Source organism: Gymnoscopelus microlampas (genome assembly GCF_963454915.1).
Source record: "Gymnoscopelus microlampas genome assembly, chromosome: 8".
Lineage (NCBI taxonomy): Eukaryota > Metazoa > Chordata > Actinopteri > Myctophiformes > Myctophidae > Gymnoscopelus > Gymnoscopelus microlampas.
In genome coordinates this window covers 26,310,785-26,330,223 of record NC_139945.1, presented here as the reverse complement: position 1 = coordinate 26,330,223, position 19,439 = coordinate 26,310,785, and the positions used below count along the sequence as shown (strand labels likewise).

At 41.7% G+C, this 19,439-nt stretch overlaps 1 protein-coding gene across 1 annotated transcript in view; it reads left to right on the top strand.

The window, feature by feature from the left end:
* Positions 1-332: 332 nt before the first annotated feature.
* rsrc1 (arginine/serine-rich coiled-coil 1) overlaps positions 333-19,439 on the top strand; it is a 200,478-nt gene continuing 181,371 nt past the window's right edge. Inside the window, exons 1-3 of the mRNA XM_084063809.1 lie at positions 333-412; positions 1,655-1,870; positions 12,778-12,891. Coding sequence (XP_083919935.1) covers positions 1,671-1,870; positions 12,778-12,891 — 314 coding nt within the window. The 5' untranslated portion in view covers positions 333-412; positions 1,655-1,670. The remainder of the gene's footprint in view (positions 413-1,654; positions 1,871-12,777; positions 12,892-19,439) is intronic.

Genomic DNA, 19,439 nt, shown 5'->3' with positions numbered 1-19,439 from the left:
ATCATAGACTGTATAGGTAAATATCGGTAGTTGCGTGGGTTGCTTTTTTTGGGCTTGTTTGGGCTAAAGTCTAGTTGCTTATTTGGGCTAATTTCCTAAATGTTGTTTAAACCAGTGGTTCTCAAACATTTAGTCAAGGATCCCCAAATTAATATATATTTGTAGACCCAACCTTCTGAAAATATGTTTTTTTCTCCAAGATTTTCTTTGAAAATAGCTGATCTTTAATGTGCGCTTGTAGATCGGCTATTTTAAAATAGCCAATGCAGATAGGGTTAGCGCGCTCATGTTGCTTCTTTTGGGCTCGTTTTCCTAGACCTGGTTGCTTGTTTCTCTCGCTATACCATTACCTGGCAACACTGTAGTGAGTGCTGCATGCTTGTGTTGTTGTGTAGACACTCTTCTTATCAAGGTAAATATGAATATTATTGTCACATCTATAGTTGTGTGACTCACTGTGTGATGTTCTGTGTGCGTGTGTGTGTGTGTGTGGTGATGAAATCAAAGCACCGTGGTGGGCTGAGTAATATGGCCATTGAATGGTTCCACTGGTGTTAGCATCATAGTTAGCATCATAGTTAGCAAGCAGCTGTATGGTCTGCTGCATCTTTTCACTCCTTACTGTCAGTGATGATGGAACAAGTACTCTGTAAAAGTATTAATACCACAATGTAGAAATACTCTGTTACAAGCAAAAGTGCGGAATTAATAATGTACTTGAGTAAAAGTACAAAAGTATTGGTATCAAAATGTACTTGGAAGTACCAAAAGTAGAAAGTACTCATTATGCAGAATGTCCCATTTCACCAGTTTTCAAATGTATAAAATGTATACAAATCTTGTATGCAAGATGATTTATATGATTATTTAAGTGTCAATTTGACACAGTTATAGCTATATTCTTATAGCAGCATCACTGTAGTAACAACTGAACTTTAGTTTAGTGATGTTAAGAATATACTTGTCAACTGAGAGCCTATATGACTGTTAATGTGTACATATATTCCTGTATTTGTTTGTTAATATGTTCATATATGTCTTTATTTAATGGTATATTTATATGTTACTGTATGATGGTTAATCATTTGTCCATATAATTCTGTGTATATGGTGGTTCATATGTTCATATATTCTGTATGGCGGTTAATATCTTCATATGTTTATTTATTCCATGGTATATTCATATGCTACTGTATGGCGGTTAATATGTTAACCCATTAAGACCTGCAACTGTGTCATTTTTAGATTTGAGCTAAAAAGCATTATTTTACACTTTGGGCTATTCAAAAATAGCAGATATACAAGTTCATAGCGCGGCACAGAGTGCCGCGCTATGAGCTTGTAGATCTGCTATTTTTGAAAAATCGTGAAAATGTGTGCAAATCTTTGAATATATGTATTTTTAAAGCGAACATTTTTAACTCAAATCTTTGCTTCTGGGGGTCCCTGGAACAAAATATTTTGATGGGGGTCCGCGGCCAAATACATATAATTTTGGGCGTCCTTGACATGAAAAAGATTGAGCACCACTGATATAGAAACATGAGTTTTTCAGAATACTGTTGAGATTTAGGAGACATGTAGAATCGGCTTCAGGTCTCAATGGGTTGATATATTCTGTATGATGGTTCATATATTTCTGCATATTGTCCAGCGGAGGGTCAGGCATCATGGGTCGGCGGTCATCAGACAGTGAAGATGACAGCCGGAGCAGGAGGAAGAAAAAGCAGCAGCAGCGTCGTCGCTCTTCCTCCTCCTCCTCCTCCTCTTCGTCCTCTGGGAGCAGGGTGACCAGCCGCAGGGCCAACCGACGAAGCCGCTCGCGAGACAGAGAGCGAGAGCGGGACAGAGAGAGGGACAGAGACAGGAGGTAGGACAACATCATGCATTTGATTATACCGGTAGTTTCAGGTTCTCTTAACCACTTATTTCAACAGGAATTGTTATGCACATCCATTTAGACGCTGGTGGTGGACAACAAAAGTAACGATAAAGAATGAAATAAGTCTGCACAACAGCTGCTGCTCCCAAAGTTTAATGTGCAAACAAGCTCACAACAGCCAAGGTTGGTCCAAACGCTGTGAGCTTAATTAAACGTTCGGAAGCAGCAGCTGTTGTGCGGATTCTCTTAACCACTTACATTCTATATACTTAGTTGACTGGAGTCCCTCAGCGTGTGTTGGCATTCAATAAAGGGACTTAACTCTTTGACTGCCAGAATTAAAACATTATTTGTTAAACCACTGGCAGCGATTTTTTTTGTGTTTTTGAAAAATCTTAGAATAGTTATCTCCAGTATGATCGATCCCCCGATCGCTTTAAAAGACGTATCCGAGTCTCGTGGGATCGGGGGGGGGGTAGAAAGTTAGCCTGGTAACCCCCCCCCCCTTCCGGAAATCTCACTAGCATTTGATTTCAAGAAGGAGTCTGGCCCGCAGGCCTGTCTGGGCGTTTCTCCGGAGTTCATAACATGAACTCTCCTATCAGCGTCCTCGCTCATTGTTCTGTGATTGACAGTGCAGGTTGGCCAATCAGGTGGAACCCGAGTGAACCCGAATGTTGCCGAGTGCAGCCGACAAAAATGGAACGGGCCGCCATTGAAATTCTGTCCGATGTTTTCGTCTCTCTTTTAAAACTTCAAAAGCTCTCAAACTTCTTTTTTGAGGCACGGAATTTACTTTTAAGATATCGTTTGGATAGAATTTAGTTGTTTAAATTCATATATGTGGTCAATTAATCATGACAGAGCCTATTTAAAAATACAAATTCAGAGAACCCGCAGGGGCGGGCAGTGACACGCATATATCCGAATAAAGTAACCTATTTTCGGCATGGCCCCTTCAACAGTCCCCTTGCGTCACGCTGCTCTGGTGGTGGGGGGAACAAACTGCTGATTAGCTGAAGGGGAACAAACTGCTGATTGGCTGAAGGGGTTGTCAGTCAACGGTATTACTCCTGCCCAGCTCCAGCCCACAGCCAAATTGCCCATACAGGTCTGCAGGCCAGACCAATTCCTGAAATCAAATGCAAATGAGATTTCCGGAAGGGGGATGGTTTACCAGGCTAGTTAAAGTAGGTTGTTTTCGCTAAAAAGCAACAGAAAGCAGAGAAAAGGCATTTTTTTCAAATCCATTAACATGGAAGTGAATGTGAGTGTTTTTTTGCGATCACATGATTTGCTGCTTCTTAGCTTCACTGGGAGTCAAATTGTGACTCATAGGTTGGCGAACAGCGCCATCTAGCGTAAAATCACCGAAAACACAAAATCTCGTCATTGGCAGTCTGAGCCTTAGCAATATATGACGAGAAATCTTGTCATTAGCAGTTGAAGAGTTAATGTGGGGAAGTCATTATCCGCATGTACCCGCAACATTTTGCTGCTTGTGTAGCAGAGTAGCTCCTAAAGCCCAGAAGCCTAATATCTACCCTAGCCATCAGGGACATTCCCTCATAGGGGCTGTAGCAGTGGTGTTAAGTAACTAAATACATTTACTCAAGTACTGTACTTAAGTACGATTTTGAGGTATTTTTACGTTACTGGAGTATTTCCAATTTTCAGCACTTTTACTTCTACTCCACTACATCTCAGAGGCAAATATTGTATTTTCAAACATTTTAATACTTTTACTTTTGGTACTTTAAGTATATTTTGATGCCAATACTTTGGTACTTTTACTCAAGTAACATTTTTAACACACACCTTTTACTTGTAACAGAGTATTTTTATATTGTGGTATTGCTACTTTTACTTAAGTAAAATATCTGAGTGCTTTTTCCACCACTGGGCTGTAGTGCGGTACACCAAGGTGTTTTTTTCTCCTGGCTGAAAACGCCAAGGGTGTCTAAAAACGCCTGAAAATATTTTAGCTCTTATAGATGTGTCATGGATTATGTATTGTATGTAGCAGAAGGAGACTCCTGCATAAAAGTTAAGGAAAACACCTTAGACTTTAAGAAAACATATTTTCTTTATTTTATAATGCTCATGTTGTGCTCGGTGCTCAAAGTGAATTAAAAAGCAAACGTTTCAGTCCTCCTAGGATAGCACTGACGAAGGTCCTAGGAGGACTGAAACGTTTGCTTTTTAATTCACTTTGAGCACCGAGCACAAGATGAGCATTATAAAATAAAGAAAAAATATTTTCTCAAAGTCTGTCTAAGGAGTTTTCCTTAACCTTTATGCAGTGAGCGAGTCTCCTTCTGCCATTTTACCTTGATGTTTTTGAGACCACCGCACCTGCAGTCAACCTTGACCAAAGGACAAAGAAGGGCGCAACAGTTTTTCCTGTTCTTTTTGTATGTAGCAGAGGCATAATATCTCCCCTGGACAACCTCTTAAGATTTTAAAAGTTTGGCTTTAGCGTTCCTCCCCACATGGGAGACCCGGGTTCAAATCTTAGACGTTACAACACTTGTATGGGTAAATGACAAATCTTGATTCTTGACGAGGGGGAAATCGTTTTTTTTATGCGTATAGCTTAAACATAATGATAATCATTATTTATGCAACTTAATTTGGCTTTATTGTGAAATTACATGATATTGCAATGTAGATTTTTGCATAAATTGCACATCTTAGTTAGAAGATGTGTCTTTAGGAGTATGACATTGTATTTTTTCCCCCTAACTCCTTTTTGTTGGGGTTTTCTGAGTTTTCAAGAAGAGACAGTCAAAAAAAGGAATAGGTATTTCCTTTTCATATTTCCTTCCTTCCTTTATTCCTTTACAGATTAAGTACCTTATGCATAAGAAAAGGAGGATTGCAAATTAGTTTGCAATCCTATTCCAAATTCCGTTCAAATATGAATAACAGGAAAATGCATTAAGACACGATTAGTAAAAAAAAATGGAAAAGAGGATAAACAGTGGTAGTATAGTAGAGAGAGAATGATTATAAATAAGATCAATAGATAAAGGTATAGGGAAAAATGTGATTGGATGTCGATTAGGCGGCTAGTGTTATGAATCACATTGAAGGCTAAGCTAGTGTTTGGCATAGGTTAGCGTGCTGGTATTGAAATGCTCTATGAAGGTTGTCAGATCTGGTAGAATTTGTCTTCACACCCTATCAATGAGAACTTATTTTTTTCTAAGGGCAGCTGCTGTATAATATCTTTCACAAGGGCAGAGTGGTTTGGAGAGTTTGCTTCCAGTTCAGTGATACCATTCTGCAAGCTAGAAGTATAGTATGTGTTCCTTTGAAAACTGAGTGGCATACATTTGATACTTTAACCACTTAAGCCCTATTTTACACGTGTAATTGCCAAAATAGAGATAATGTGGTTAATAAATATAGTCCTTTGACCTAAAGACAGTTATCAGTGGATTAAGAACAACAGGTCTTTCCATGATGTCTCTTAGTGTTTTAAAGATGTTTTGCCAATATGTTGTTATTGCTGGGAAATACCAGAACATACTGTGTGTGTGTGTGTGTGTGTGTGTGTGTGTGTGTGTGTGTGTGTGTGTGTGTGTGTGTGTGTGTGTGTGTGTGTGTGTGTGTGTGTGTGTGTGTGTGTGTGTGTGTGTGTGTGTGTGTGTGTGTGTGTGTGTGTGTGTGTGTGTGTGTGTGTGTGTGTGTGTGTGTGTGTGCGCGCACGAGAGACCAGATAAGAACTTGCAAAGCACTGGACCTATCGATGCCAAATGTCTTGTGCACACCGCCAGTGTGCCACAGAAGTACCTACATATTTTCCCCCACATGGGTTTTATTCGTTTTTAAATATTAAACTTTAGTTTTATCTTTGCATCAATAGAGCTCTGATTGGGCTGAAATATGTCATAGATATGTCATAGATGACTGTCATCATGTCATCTTATATCCAGACTGTTTTGACTAGGGTGGCCCAATTGGGGCAGTGACTTATACATGGGTGGAAAGAAGGATGATCCAGAATAGGGCCTTGATCACTGGCTAGCCACATGAAGTTTCTCTTACTTTTAATCAGTGTACTATTTTAAACTGCAAAAGTATGGAATGTACCAGCGTCTGGAATTGTGTCCATTGTTGTTCTGTGATATCTTCTAGTTTTCCCAGGCTGTTGCAAATAGTCTTAGGACTTAGTGCCGCCCAAGTAAGAAGAAGTCTTGTAAATAACGCAAGTGCCTCCTTTAATCAAAGGATCTGACAAAAAATATGGATTCCATTGGCAAACCATTGGGGAAAGATGCAGTGGTTTGTTTTTACAAAGTAGTAAGTATCTGAACAAATTTAGTTTTCTAACTGTTCAAATGATGGAAATATTCTATCAATAAAACAATCTTTGAAAGAGTGAACGCCATTTCAGTACCACAAGTGATTTATTGCATCAGAGAGAGATGGAGTAGATGGATTATTTGCGACCAAAGGAGTCAGTAGAGAGCCAAAACACTTTTCTTATTGAGGACCAAGTTTGAATAGCTTGATTGCCAAATCAGTGTGTCTGGTGGGCAGCGGGCGAAAAGAGTAAAGCTGATAAAAGAAGATAAAAGAACATTTTAAAATATTTTCTAAAACCTTCAAATGACTGCGCTTTGCAATACGACAGGTTGTAAAAGCTTGTAGGTCGGCTTTTCACATGGCACCGTCGTACGACAAAGTATATAATGGGTAGCTTAAGTGGTTAAATGTTTTTATAATAACACTTGAAGTATGACAAAATACCAACCTCGCATGTGGGACAGACAAACATAAGTTGACATACATTGGCTGATTGTAAGTCTGCAATTGATCATTTGATTTCCAATTGATGTACATGAGCCATGTGCTCATTACTAGGCTTTGGCACTATTATAGTTGTGATTAGACTTCAGACAGTATGTGGAAACTCAGTTGTAGGCTGTTTAGAGAAAGGATGCTAATCGCTAAGCAACCACCATTCAATTCGAGGCCCATACAAGTTTAAAATAGACTGACATTACTATTTTGGATGGTACATTTTGCATCTCTGAGGACCATAGAAGAGGAATATTCTGTAGGCAAGCCCACACATTGAATGCTAGGAACTCACACTGTATTTACATTTTCATGTCATTTACATGGATTAAAGTTATCAGTCTCCACGACTGATTTCAGTCATTTGGATTCCATAGAAGCCAGCATGTCTTCTTTGGAAGCCTAATGGTCTCGGATATTTCATATAAAAGCAAAAGGTTAAATCCTCAATCTGCAATTTCTTCACCTGGTTGGCAGTATGCAGAACAGCAGGAACAATATCACTAAAACCTAATAATTTTACATCTTGTGTTTAATTGTTTAGGAAACAGCGCTAGGGTGTTGGGGCGCCTTTCATACTGTTTCACAAATTACACATTAGGACTTGGTCATACAAACACATTTAGTCGTGAGATTTAATTTTGCTTTAATCCATGCATTTTAGGGATGGGACGATAATCGTTATCGCGATAAAAAACACTCACAATAATCGTATCACAAATATCGTGACATGTTATTTTCATATCGTCCCATCCGTATTGCATTTAGAAAAGTACCTTTTTATGTGGCCGTTGTGGCATTTTGTCCTCTAGGAGTTGATGACACAGGAGGCGGCCTGTGGAGAGTGTCTACTACAGTCTATACAGCCATGCATAGCTGACACTGTGTGTGTGTGTGTGTGGGGGGGGCGGGGGGGGGGGGGGGGGGGGGGGGTGTGTGTATGTGTGTGTGTGGCCCTTCAGACAAGGCCAGCTGATTGTAATTATTTATGAAGCTTGGTCAAGGTCCATTACCGCTGATGGGAAGTCTTTGGCTGTCTGTGTGGGGCGTGGCTGGCTGGGCAACGTAAACCTTGTGGGGCCGCAGTCCCTTATCAATTAGCAATACATTTCCATCAATTGACCAAGGCCACATGTACATGAGAGAGAGAGAGATCTGTGTTGGTTACTTGTTCACGTGTTTTGTTATTTAGATTTGTTTTGGTTTTGACCACAAATGCTAAGCATGTTGTTTAGATGGCATGTTGTTTAGACATGATAGGTTTGATGTCTGCTGGTATCCTACGTTCTTTGAAGCACTTTATTTATCTCTTTACACTCTATTTATCTCTTTGCACTCTACTTATGTGACTATTTACCCTGTGACTGTGTGAGAGAGAGAGAGAGAGAGAGAGAGAGGCCCTCATTTATCAACGCGGTGCTGACCAAATAATGGGCGTATGGCGAGATCACCGCAACTTTCGACATTTATCAATATATCCTGAGGTTGGTTTCAGCCTACAGTTATTGACGTTGGTTGCGCCCGTTTATTCCATTCTAGACCTGCGGAGCAGTATTGTCTGACTGTCTGACAGGCATCTGGACACATAATCCACTCCAAAATGTATATCTACACAAATAAATAATCCCTGTGAAAATATTACATTTTATAAAGTAATTTAAAGGTAGGGTAAGTGATATTTTTTGGTTAAAACAAAAAGTATTTTGTTAAAAGGTTAAAGCTCTATATTCTGACAGTAATCATTGCTATAGATTGTTTGTTCAGTAACAGGAGTCTTGTAGATCTGCTATTTTCAAAATATATGAAATATGCTTCGGCGAGAGCATTTTCGGGAGTTTAGACCGGCGCAACGGCGCTGCTGTTATATTTTCATGGCCACCGGGAGATCAGACATTTAACCCACGGTCCGTCCAACACACACCAGCCTTCATCCATTAATGTTCTCTCCAGGCTATCTCTCATTAATGTGGCGCGGGACAGGACTCGCCCGTCCGACGGTCCGAGTCTCACTGGGAAATGGAAATAGCCTACATGACTGCTTTATTTTAGTGTAACTCGAACACGCACTGCTCGGTATGGGTTAAATAAATTAATATACAAACGTATTCCATTCATGGCGGTGTGATTGTGTGTGTGTGTGTGTGTGTGAGAGAGGCGTGTGTGGCGAGGCGAGCGGGGGAAACTATCTTATTGGCTTTTCATGATGGGTTTGGTCGTATTCTGGTTCTTCATGTCATAAAATCGGGGCGTTTTGAGAATATTTAAGGGCGTGTTATTTAAATGACGCTCGTTTTCAGACGTGAGATTTATCAAAGCTCCGACCTAATGTACGCTAGGATTGGCTGTATAGGATCCTTTGATAAATGTGACTTCGACGTTGGTGTACGGCCGAATATATGGAAAAAAATAAGCCGTTGATAATTGAGGGCCACAGACCAACCCTCCTATAGATGACTAGACTCCTACAGAGCTACGCTGTCTAAAGGATATCTGTGGCCCAGAGTGTGTACACTGATCCAAATATTAAATCCACAACTTTAATGAAAGCCATCAAATGTCAACTAGGCACAGAACCAACTGCTGTTATTCTATACATTTGTGGTGTATATGTACATGTTTTTAATTTTCTTTTTTTTTAAACGAGTAGTTCACCCAAAACATTACTTATTTTCTATCAATTACACACCCCATGAAGCCTTGAATTCATGGAGATTCTTTTGTTTTTGTCGCATTCATAAGCTCCGCCGGTCATCAAATTATTGGCTCAGGAATGAAACAAAAAACTAAACAATCTCCATTCATATATTTATACGTATGCTGCTGAAATGTCTGAAGGAGCCGAACAAGATGTAACAATAAAGCCTGCCTTGAACCTCTTGTTCCATCATAAGAATACACAATTATCCCCTTTGTGTACATGATTGTGTGCATGCACCGTCAAGTGCACATGTACTCTTTATACTACTGTGGCCTATTCTAAGTTGGAGACTTCCATACCATTAATTGCACACAAAACATCACTTCCTGCTCTTGCACTGGTGGCTTTATAAAACATTCTGTTTAATCGTATTAACTCATGCATCCGTGTTACATGAGCACTGCTCATCCCCCCCCCCCCCCCCCCCCCCCCGTTCAAATCAAACGTCCCAGGCAGCCCGTTCCGCCCCGGTCCCCCGTGTGTGTTCTCTCTCTGTGCAGGCAGGGTGTGAGGCCCCGCTCATGGGATCCAGTCTTTTAGAACACTAATGGTTCTCTACCCGTTACAAAATGTGGTTTGATAGTTCAGCTTCTGTGTCATTTGTAGCGCTGTTCTCTTCTCTCTTCTCTCCTCTGTCTCGTCCAGTTCCCAGCGGACCCCAAATAGTGTTTTTTTTTGTGCTAAACAGATTTGAGTGTTTTGTACTTATGAAATGAAAGAGGATTTATTTTCTTTTTAATAATTAATATTGTTCAAACTGTTTGCGAGGTAGCTCATGGGTGGAGGAGAGTAATGTGTGTGTGTGTGTGTGGGGGGGGGTGGCTGCTCATATTCTAGTAGATACTAACTACAGAATAGAAGCTACACACGCACACGCACATACACATACACACTATGATGTAGCCACATTAAAGCAGCACTATGTAACTTTCCTCTTCTACCCCGGATTTGTACCCGGTTTCCTGCGCAAGTGCTGACATTTTTACCATTGAGCTATTAGAGCCTGCCTGCTTGCTCAAGGGATAAATGTAATCTTGACCATCAAGAAAAAAAAATATTCATAATTTATAGCAGCTTGTGGCAAGCTAAAAAAAAAAGCAGTATTAAATAACTTATGCAACTCCTTTTAACACTGTTTCAGAGACATAGCGAAATTCATTCTATGAGGTCTATGAATTTGTATGTAACTTCTGTAGTTCATTGCTTTGGCCACCAGATGGCGACCTAGGCTTCTGTTTAAAGCCACGCCCATTTCCCCTAAAGCCACGCCCCTTTTTGGCGTCCAGGATATATACTGTATGTCACAGTACGATTGGAGAACCAGTCAGATTGAAGAAGGTACACTCGGTTTCACCGACGGAGGTGCGCCGCCTGAAGCTGACTTGAAGCACGGGAGGCACCGCCGAGTGAGCTAAAGCGAGTGAGCGAGTCGCCGTGCCGAGCTTTGCGAAGTCGCCTTCAGTTGACTCAGCGCCGTCCGAGTTATGTCATCGCCCCCCCTAGTCTCGGTACCTCACAGTCACAACAACGCATCGCAATGCAACTTGTTTTTAGATCTGCTATTTTAGTGGTAAAAGAGCAGCGTAGCAGCAGTGATAGGGCCCCTTGTTGAAGAACTGTATGACGTCCTGCTAACCTGGTATCATGTCTCTGATGCTTCAGGCCTCCCAGCAGACCTGCTCACTAAACTGTTTCCCAAACAGTGGGGCGGGACCCATGTTTGGGTCGCGAACCAATTTTAAATGTTCCCTTTTTTAGTTTCCTACAAATATATATTATTTCAAAATTTAAATCACAACTTTTCATAAATGAAATACAAATCCAACATTTTTCAAAAGTATTTCATAAATACAATCACAATAAGTAAATACATAATGATAATAATAAAAGGAAGTAGTGAAAATGTTAATCTTTTCTTTAGCTTGTAGATCTGCTGATCTACAAGCTAAAAAGTGTGGGAACCACTACACTAACCAGTGGTTCTCACACCTTTTCATGTCAAGGACCGCCAAATTAACTCATTCACTGCCATTCACTAAATAGCCCAAAAAGCCCAGACTGACAGGATTTTGCGATTTTCTTACCTTTTCAAGTAGTCCCAGAATATTTATCTCCAGTATGGTCGATCCCCTGATGGTTGCTAATCACGGAGGGTTTCACACACTCGATTGTTATATACCCAGTTAAAAATAGTATGTCTTGCCAAAAAATACATAGTAAAACACAGGAGCCAAGATTGAGAATATTTCCCTAATACAGTACTTTAACCAGGAAGCGAATGGAGCAGTATATCTTTGGATCCCGTTATTTTGAATTTTTTTAAGAGACGTCAAAAGACGCCATTGGTGGTGTGGGCTTACAAAAAACAGCCGTCAAGAGCCGTCATTGGCAGGGAATGAGTTAATATTATATTTGGCCGCGGACCCCCACCTGTATGCATTTTCTGCCAGGGACCCCCATATAAGATTTGTGTTTAAAAAAAATCTAAATGTGTCCCATTTTATCAAGGTTTATTTTATTATTTATTTTTTTATGGCCGATCTGCAAGCCCACAACTCATGAAACGTGGCACAATGCGACACGTTTCACAGACCCCCTGAAACCCCCCCCCTGGATCCCTGGGGGTCCCCGGACCCCACTTTCATAACCACGGCGCTAAACAACAGCAGGCCTAAGCAGACATTAGACTGCTGAAATATGTGGACTTTAAGGACACATTTGGGCCTGGAATAACCTGCAGACTAAAGATAAATAAATAAATAAAAAGTATATATATGCATAGGAGATCTGGGAGCATGGTGTTAGATGGTTAGCGGGATGTTGTGGGAAGCTGAACAGCGAAAAGGAGAGCTCTGAGCTGGAGGTGGCGAGGGACATGATGTGGGAAGGATTTGATAGACGTGCGTCGTGCGCTTTCTTTACTTATTTCTTTTACTGTGAATTATGGAGGCAGGAGGAACATCCAAGTGATGGTCTCGTATGAGGGTTGCTTGAGACACTAGAGCTAATGATTAAAGATTCTTTATAGTTCTATCCCCATTAATACAGGCAAAATCCTTGTGTTTTGGCTCCTCGACATTGCAGCAAAAAGAAAAGATAGCGATACATTTTTTTTAAAGAAATAGCAGTGCAAATAGTACAATACAAATACAAGTACTCTTAAGTATTCTACTACTTCTTAGTTGTAACTTTCTAATCTTACCTTTATTTGTCCTGTTGTTTCGTGCCTGCTGTGTTGCTGTGACACCAGAGAGGTCTATGTATCTATCTACAATAACAAATGCACAATGCAAGGTGCTTTTGTTTTACGCAATTATGTACAATTATAAATATAAAGAGATCCGTGTGTGTGTGTGTGTGCGTGTGTGTGCATGCGTGCCTCCCTCAGGCGTAGAAGACGCTCCAGCAGCAGTTCGTCTCATGGTTCATCTCGTAGGAGGAGGAGTCGCAGCGCAGAGCGAAGGAGCCACCGTTCACACAGGTCACGCAGCCGCGACAGGAGGTACACAAACACACACGCGCGCGCATACACACCACCACACCACACTCACTGTCCATGGTGCAATATCTTACTTTGAGATTTGATTTTGGTCAGAGCAACAACTAGCGTGGAATAATCTTTCTACATCTGTAAACTTGCAACAAATCACCAATCACTAATGCATTTCAACTACTCTGTACTGTATGTATGTGTATATATTTCAAGCTATAATCTGCATCACTTGTCACTATTATCAGTATATTTAGTTAGCTCATTAAACCATCAGTATTTAAAAGTGGTGTAGTGTATGCAAGTACATATGTATGTCTGTCTACTTTATAAACATATGATTTAAGTCCAAAAGTCATGGTGCAGTGATCGAGAATACAGAACTCATAGTACCTTACAATAACTACTGTGTGTGTGTGTGTGTGTGTGTGTGTGTGTGTGTGTCTGCATAAGGAAGTTCTTCACATCACAGATCATAGTGTGCAACATCAGTGTAGCAATAAAGAGACTGTTACGTTTGCTTAGGTTTGGGTTAGTGAAACATAAGTGTATGCATGTGTACTTGTGTGTCAGTGACAGCCGTGCACGCATTCCTCAACCAGTCCTATCCCTCTTTCGGCTGCACTATGTGCACTAAAATGCCCCATTCTGCCCACGGTTATGGGTCTATCGAGCCAACATGATGTCATTTCTACAGCCATATCGTTGTTTTTGTTTGTATTATTATTAAGTAGGACAATACAGAGACATGTAACAGGACAGAGAGGGAGACAGACATGTAGCTAGGACAGTAGAGAGACGGGTAACATTCACTAGGGGGACAGACATGCAGGTAGGACAGTAGAGAGACAGGTAACACAGGACAGGAGGGGACATATATGCAGCACCAGCAGGAATCGAACCAAGGGCCACTGTGATTTTCTGCTTGATGCACTATCCGGCAGAGCCCGAACCGATAACATAGTTTTGTGTTCCGATGGAGAGTCCTAGCCCACCGGTTACCAATGTTTTAACTGATATTTTGTGAAAATGACAAAAACGTCTAATCAATTTGAAAACGTCTGATTTGAATAAAGCTTCTCTCTGAGAACTTTTATTAGCAAACAAATAAATGAAAATAAACACAAATAATGTTGATAGTTTTTTCAATGTATAATTAAAGTTCTTTTCATATATTAGCTTTAACAAATCCACTTTTTTTTATCTATCAAAGTTATTTGTGTTTAACTTTAATTATACATTGAAAAAAAAAAACATTTTTAACAAGCCCAGTTCAAACATTTCAGAAGTAGCTCGCAACTTGTTGCCTTGTGAGCTTGTACATTGGTTATTTTTGTACATTTTCACCTACGTCATGCCCTAAATAGGTACGCAGGGTGAAAGTGGTTCAAAATCATGACACGTCGGCTGGACAATTGCAGATACCGATGTTAAAGAAAAAGAGTTAAATAATGGAGGACATGTCCAATATGTGGGCGGGGCTCTAGTGTGAACGGTGTTAATTGACAGCATAAGTTGTGTGAGTGCTAATGAAGCCGCTGGGTCACGTCCAATCAGGAGACGTCTCCACCCTGCTCCTCCCCTCTTGTGGGAACAGCCCTCCTTCAACTCGTTAATGCAATTACAACATCATTAGCCATACATGCTTTGTGGAATTATGATGATTATTGGTACAATAGTTGGTTGTTGTTTTTTACGGGTAGGGACACATTTATTCATGCAAAAGGAGTGTCTATACACACACACACACACACACACACACACACACACACACACACACACACACACACACACACACACACACACACACACACACACACACACACACATACACACTAAACAGTGTATCCCTTTCAGGAACATAAAGGGGGGGTGGGATTTCTCTGTGTGTGGTGATCCATGTCATTAGCATAGCTAATCTGGTGCTAATGAACCAGTAAACTGTGCTGTTTTTAAATCCCTCTCTCACGCACACACTCGCGTGTCGTGCATGCATTGCACACACAAACACAAATGCGCACATATGTGCTAGCACACACACAAGCACAAGTGCAGAAACGGTTGTCGTAATATATGCACGAGCAAAGCACCGTGTTTACTTGTGTGTGTGTGTGTGTGTGTTTGGCTGTGGGGGAGCGTGGGGGCATTTCAATCACAAAGGAAGCAGGGTTTTCATATCTTCATTACAGAGGTGTTTGGATGAAGGGAGGACAGAGCTAGCAAAGAAGACCAGAGCTTGGAGCGGCCGAGTGGCTCATGATGATGTCCAGAATCAGTTGCTGTTAAGCTCCAACAATAACGTCTGGGCTATTCACAAATTGACTGTACAGCGGGGTAAATACCGCACCAAATTTGCCGTTTGAACTTGGCAGAGAGACCGACGTACGTAGGCCCAAAACAAACCCCCCCTAATTCCTCACATGCTACTTGTGTATATAATGTGGTACAAGTCGCAGCAGCGGACAGTGTCGTTGGTGATTAAATGGCATTACTGGCATGGTGCTTAGATGAAAGGTGCAGGGGGATTATGGGAAGGTTTAGAATTACAGTCGATGATATGACTGTGTTTACAAACGCAGCGCTGTGATTAGGAAGGCCTGCGTTGTGTAATCGGCTTAACGGCGACGAGCGAGGAGCAGGTGGGTTGGGTGGAGGTGGTTGAATGCTACATGGCGGAGTAAAGGGGGGCGGGGGGCTGTTGATAATGACATTGCTGACAAATTATGTGCAGTTTTCATCGCAGATTTTCTGCTCGTGTGAAACTGTTTGGTTGGTGGTGCTTTTGGACACGGCATCTTGTCTGCATGGTAAAAGAGTTTTACAGTTAAATGGGTTGTATATTTTATTTTGAAAGTGTAGAAATGGAACCATACGGGGTCCCCTTCAGCCATTGGTGTGACAACTGAGCTATTGGTGTGACAACCGAGTCATTTTTTGTTCTGTAGGCTGTTAGCTGTCGTAAATGGGAATGATTAAGGCAAAGTATCTGGGGTGTTCTAAGTATGTTGCGCTTTATAGCGTTTTTTCCTTCTTTTAAAACAAATGTTTATGGTAGCCGAGCATTAACACTTCCACCGCCAGAGGTTAATCTCATAATGTACTCACCAGTGCCAAGGTTTTTATTGTTGTTGTTTTGTTTTTTTCACGTCGCCATAGACCCCGTTAAAATCCTTAAGAATGCGCGATGCACTGTTTGTAAACATCGTGCAGATGTCCCTGTGTCTACCAGTGAAGACCACGTGTCAAACGGAGCCGCCATGTTGTAGTTAGAACGGTTTATGTTAGACAGTGATCACCGAGGAGAAAAAACTACAAGGGAGAAAATGGAGTTTTAGTGTGCGCTTTAGAATGGAGGCCGACGGGAACGGCAAATAGTTCCGTTTCCGGTGGTGTTACACTGAAATGGTCCGTGTCGAAAATTGAAAAAAACATTTTTTTTTCGAAAAAAAGGAAAAAGCACCCGGACCGTAGGGCTACGGTCTCGGCGCTTAACATTTGGATTTAATGGACCGTAGGACTACGTTCTTGGTGGTTAATGTGTTAATGTTAAATAAGTTAACTATTTTATCCTAAACTGTGTATTTGTTCTGGAATATCTTTTATGCTGCCACCAGTATACAGCCATGGCCAGAGGCATTGTCTTTGGGTTGTTCTTCCGTCCGTCAGTCCGTCCGTCCGCACCAGTGTCGTGAACATGCTCTCCCTTGAGGGACTTGATTACATCTGGCATGAACGTCCACAAGTCGTCGGTCAAAGGTCAAGTTCATTGTGACATCACAGAGCGCGTTCATTAAATTCCTTTAAAAGTCTTCACTACATACACGGATGTAAACGGCAAAGTAGATTAGATAGTGAAGATTGAGAAAGTGAGGGCACGGGTCCCCCTGAGGTGGGAATTGAACCGGGGACACTGCGGTCACTCGGTACAGCAGCTCCCTAACCCACAAGGACGCCCCACCTTCTGCATTCTTTGAAGGATGAGCTCAACCACTTAAACAGTATATGCTTCTTTGACCACAGTATCCCGGGGTTCTATACTGGGTCTCCTCCCTTTTTCCCTTCGACACCAAGTCTCTTTGCCAAAAAATAGCCGATCTACAAGCTTACAATGCATGTGTTTGCGACGCACTGTGAGGTTGTAGATTGGCTATTTTCACCAAAATGGTCGCCCCCCCCCAGAATAGGGAAGTTCATGTGTTAGGTATGTGGTCCAGAGGAATAAAGCAAAGGGTGGGGTTGGGAGGATGCCGCGTACAGTTGCTCTGTCTCCCATCACTCAGTGGAGCATGCAGCGTGTGTGTGTGTGTGTGTGTGTGTGTGTGTGTGTGTGTTGGAGGCTCCCAGCTCGGGGATGAGGCTTCCTGAGCTGGGCTGCATGGGGCTGGCTGATGGATCAGAGCAGGATTGAGTGGACAGGACCTCATGATTGATACGCAGACAGGGATATGAGGCTCCTGCCTTCCACCCCCCGACCACCACTTTAACCCGCCGCCACGTCCAGCATACGAAGGAGGGAGAGAGAGATGTACTAGTAGCTGCTGTAGTTGGAGGGAGAAGAAGTTCAAATGGAATGGTGGTGGTGGTGGGGCGTAGGAGGAGAGAGAGAGAGAGGGTAGGGAGAAGAGGTGAAAGGAGGGATGACAAAAGAGGGAGAGAGAACGGATGGGGGGGGGGGGGGGGGGGGATATTATTCAGAAGAAATGAGAATAATAACGTGTGAATTGGAATATTGCAGAGGGGAGAAGATTAGGACCATGGTTGTGCTGCCGTGGGCGGAGGGAGGGAATATTATTACCTCCTTTTCCATCTCTAATGTATGAATAAGAAATAAAGAGATACATGAAATAAGAATAATGCTCCATCTTGTGTTTACCATCTATCGTCAGCTCCCACGCCTTCTCTCTCTTTCTGTCCTTACTTCTTTCTCTCGTTCTCTTTGTTTCTCTCTTTTATTCTTTCTTTCCTTTCCTTCGTTCTCTCTCAATCAGAGGAGAACCAGCCCCCCCCCCCCCAGAGGCAGCCAATCTTGCCCTGAAATGTAAAACAGACAAGAGGAGCAGATTACCTATTTGCCATTAATGGTTATTCTCTTTGATGTGAGCAGGCAGATCTGGCCTCGTGGTGTGTGTGTGTGTGTGTGTGTGTGTGTGTGTGTGTGTGTGTGTGTGTGTGTGTGTGTGTGTGTGTGTGTGTGTGTGTGTGTGTGTGTGTGTGTGTGTGTGTGTGTGTGTGTGTGTGTGTGTGTGTGTGTGTGTGTGTGTGTGTGTGTGTGTGTGTGTGTGTGTGTGTATTCCACTGGGTGAGATAGAGTTGGGGTAGTGTGCGTCACAGCATATGAGTGCATGGCAGCACGCAGCGTTCTGATGTGAACCTGAACCCACTGCACCAGCATCATCACAGTCACAACACAGCGGGGGGACGGTTGTAGGTGATCTCAGTGGAGCTGACCGGGCGCCAGCAGCAGGTGTTCATTGTGTGCCTCCTGTCAGCCAGTCACCCATTCATTCATTCATTCACTCTTCACCCATTCTAGGGATGGGACGATATGAACATTTCACGATTATTGTCACCAAAATAATCGAGATTTACAATATTATTGCGATCAAATGTGCTTAAAACTCTTAACCCGTTAAGACCAGGAACGCATCTGTGTCACTTTAGATTTCTTTGGCTATTCAAAAATAGCAGATCTACAAGCTCATAGCGCGGCACCGAGTGCCGCGCTATGAGCTTGTAGATCTGCTATTTTTGAAAAATCTTGATTTTTTTTTCTTCCAAAAAACTGTTTTTAGAGGATTTAGAAAACATTTTTAAGAATCGCCTCAGGCCTTAATGGGTTAAAATGCCACTTTTGTTAACCGCTTGAACCCCGGCATCCATAGTCTGGGTTGGAACATTTGCCAAACATGGCAGATCTACAAGCTCACAACGTGTCGCATTGCGACGCGTTGTGAGCTTGTAGATCGGCAATTTTTGGCAAAGACATTTAGAGAGTGAAAAAAAGACTGTATCAAGTACGTTCTTTACAGGTGCGTTTTACCAATTCTAGAGAGTTTAAGTGGCACCGTATATGCAGTTCGGCAAAGGTGAATTGATCCCAGTGTATGACGGAGGACAATTTCAAGATAACGATATGATTATTGTGAGTGAATTGAATTGATTGATTCATCCACTCTTCACCCATTCATTCATCCACTCTTCACCCATTCATTCATCCACTCTTAAACCATTCATATTTAGAGGCTCTCTCAGTAAAAGAGGGAAGGCGTGGGACCTCTCAGCCAGGGCTTCATTCATTATCTTCTCAGTGAGTATTCGATAACCTTTTTGATTAATCGAATAATCGAGAAGAGCTTTTTTAATACGTCAACCAATCAACCGGAAAAAAAGTTTTAAATATTTTTTTTTAAATAATCGGCTACATCAAGTAGTCTGATTGACCACTAAAGCCCCATTTTACTTTGTCCTACTATCGCATGGCACAAAACATAGCCTCACATTTGAGCTTTTAGATCCTCTCTTTTTGCTATTTTAGAAAATGTATTATTTTATTGAAATCA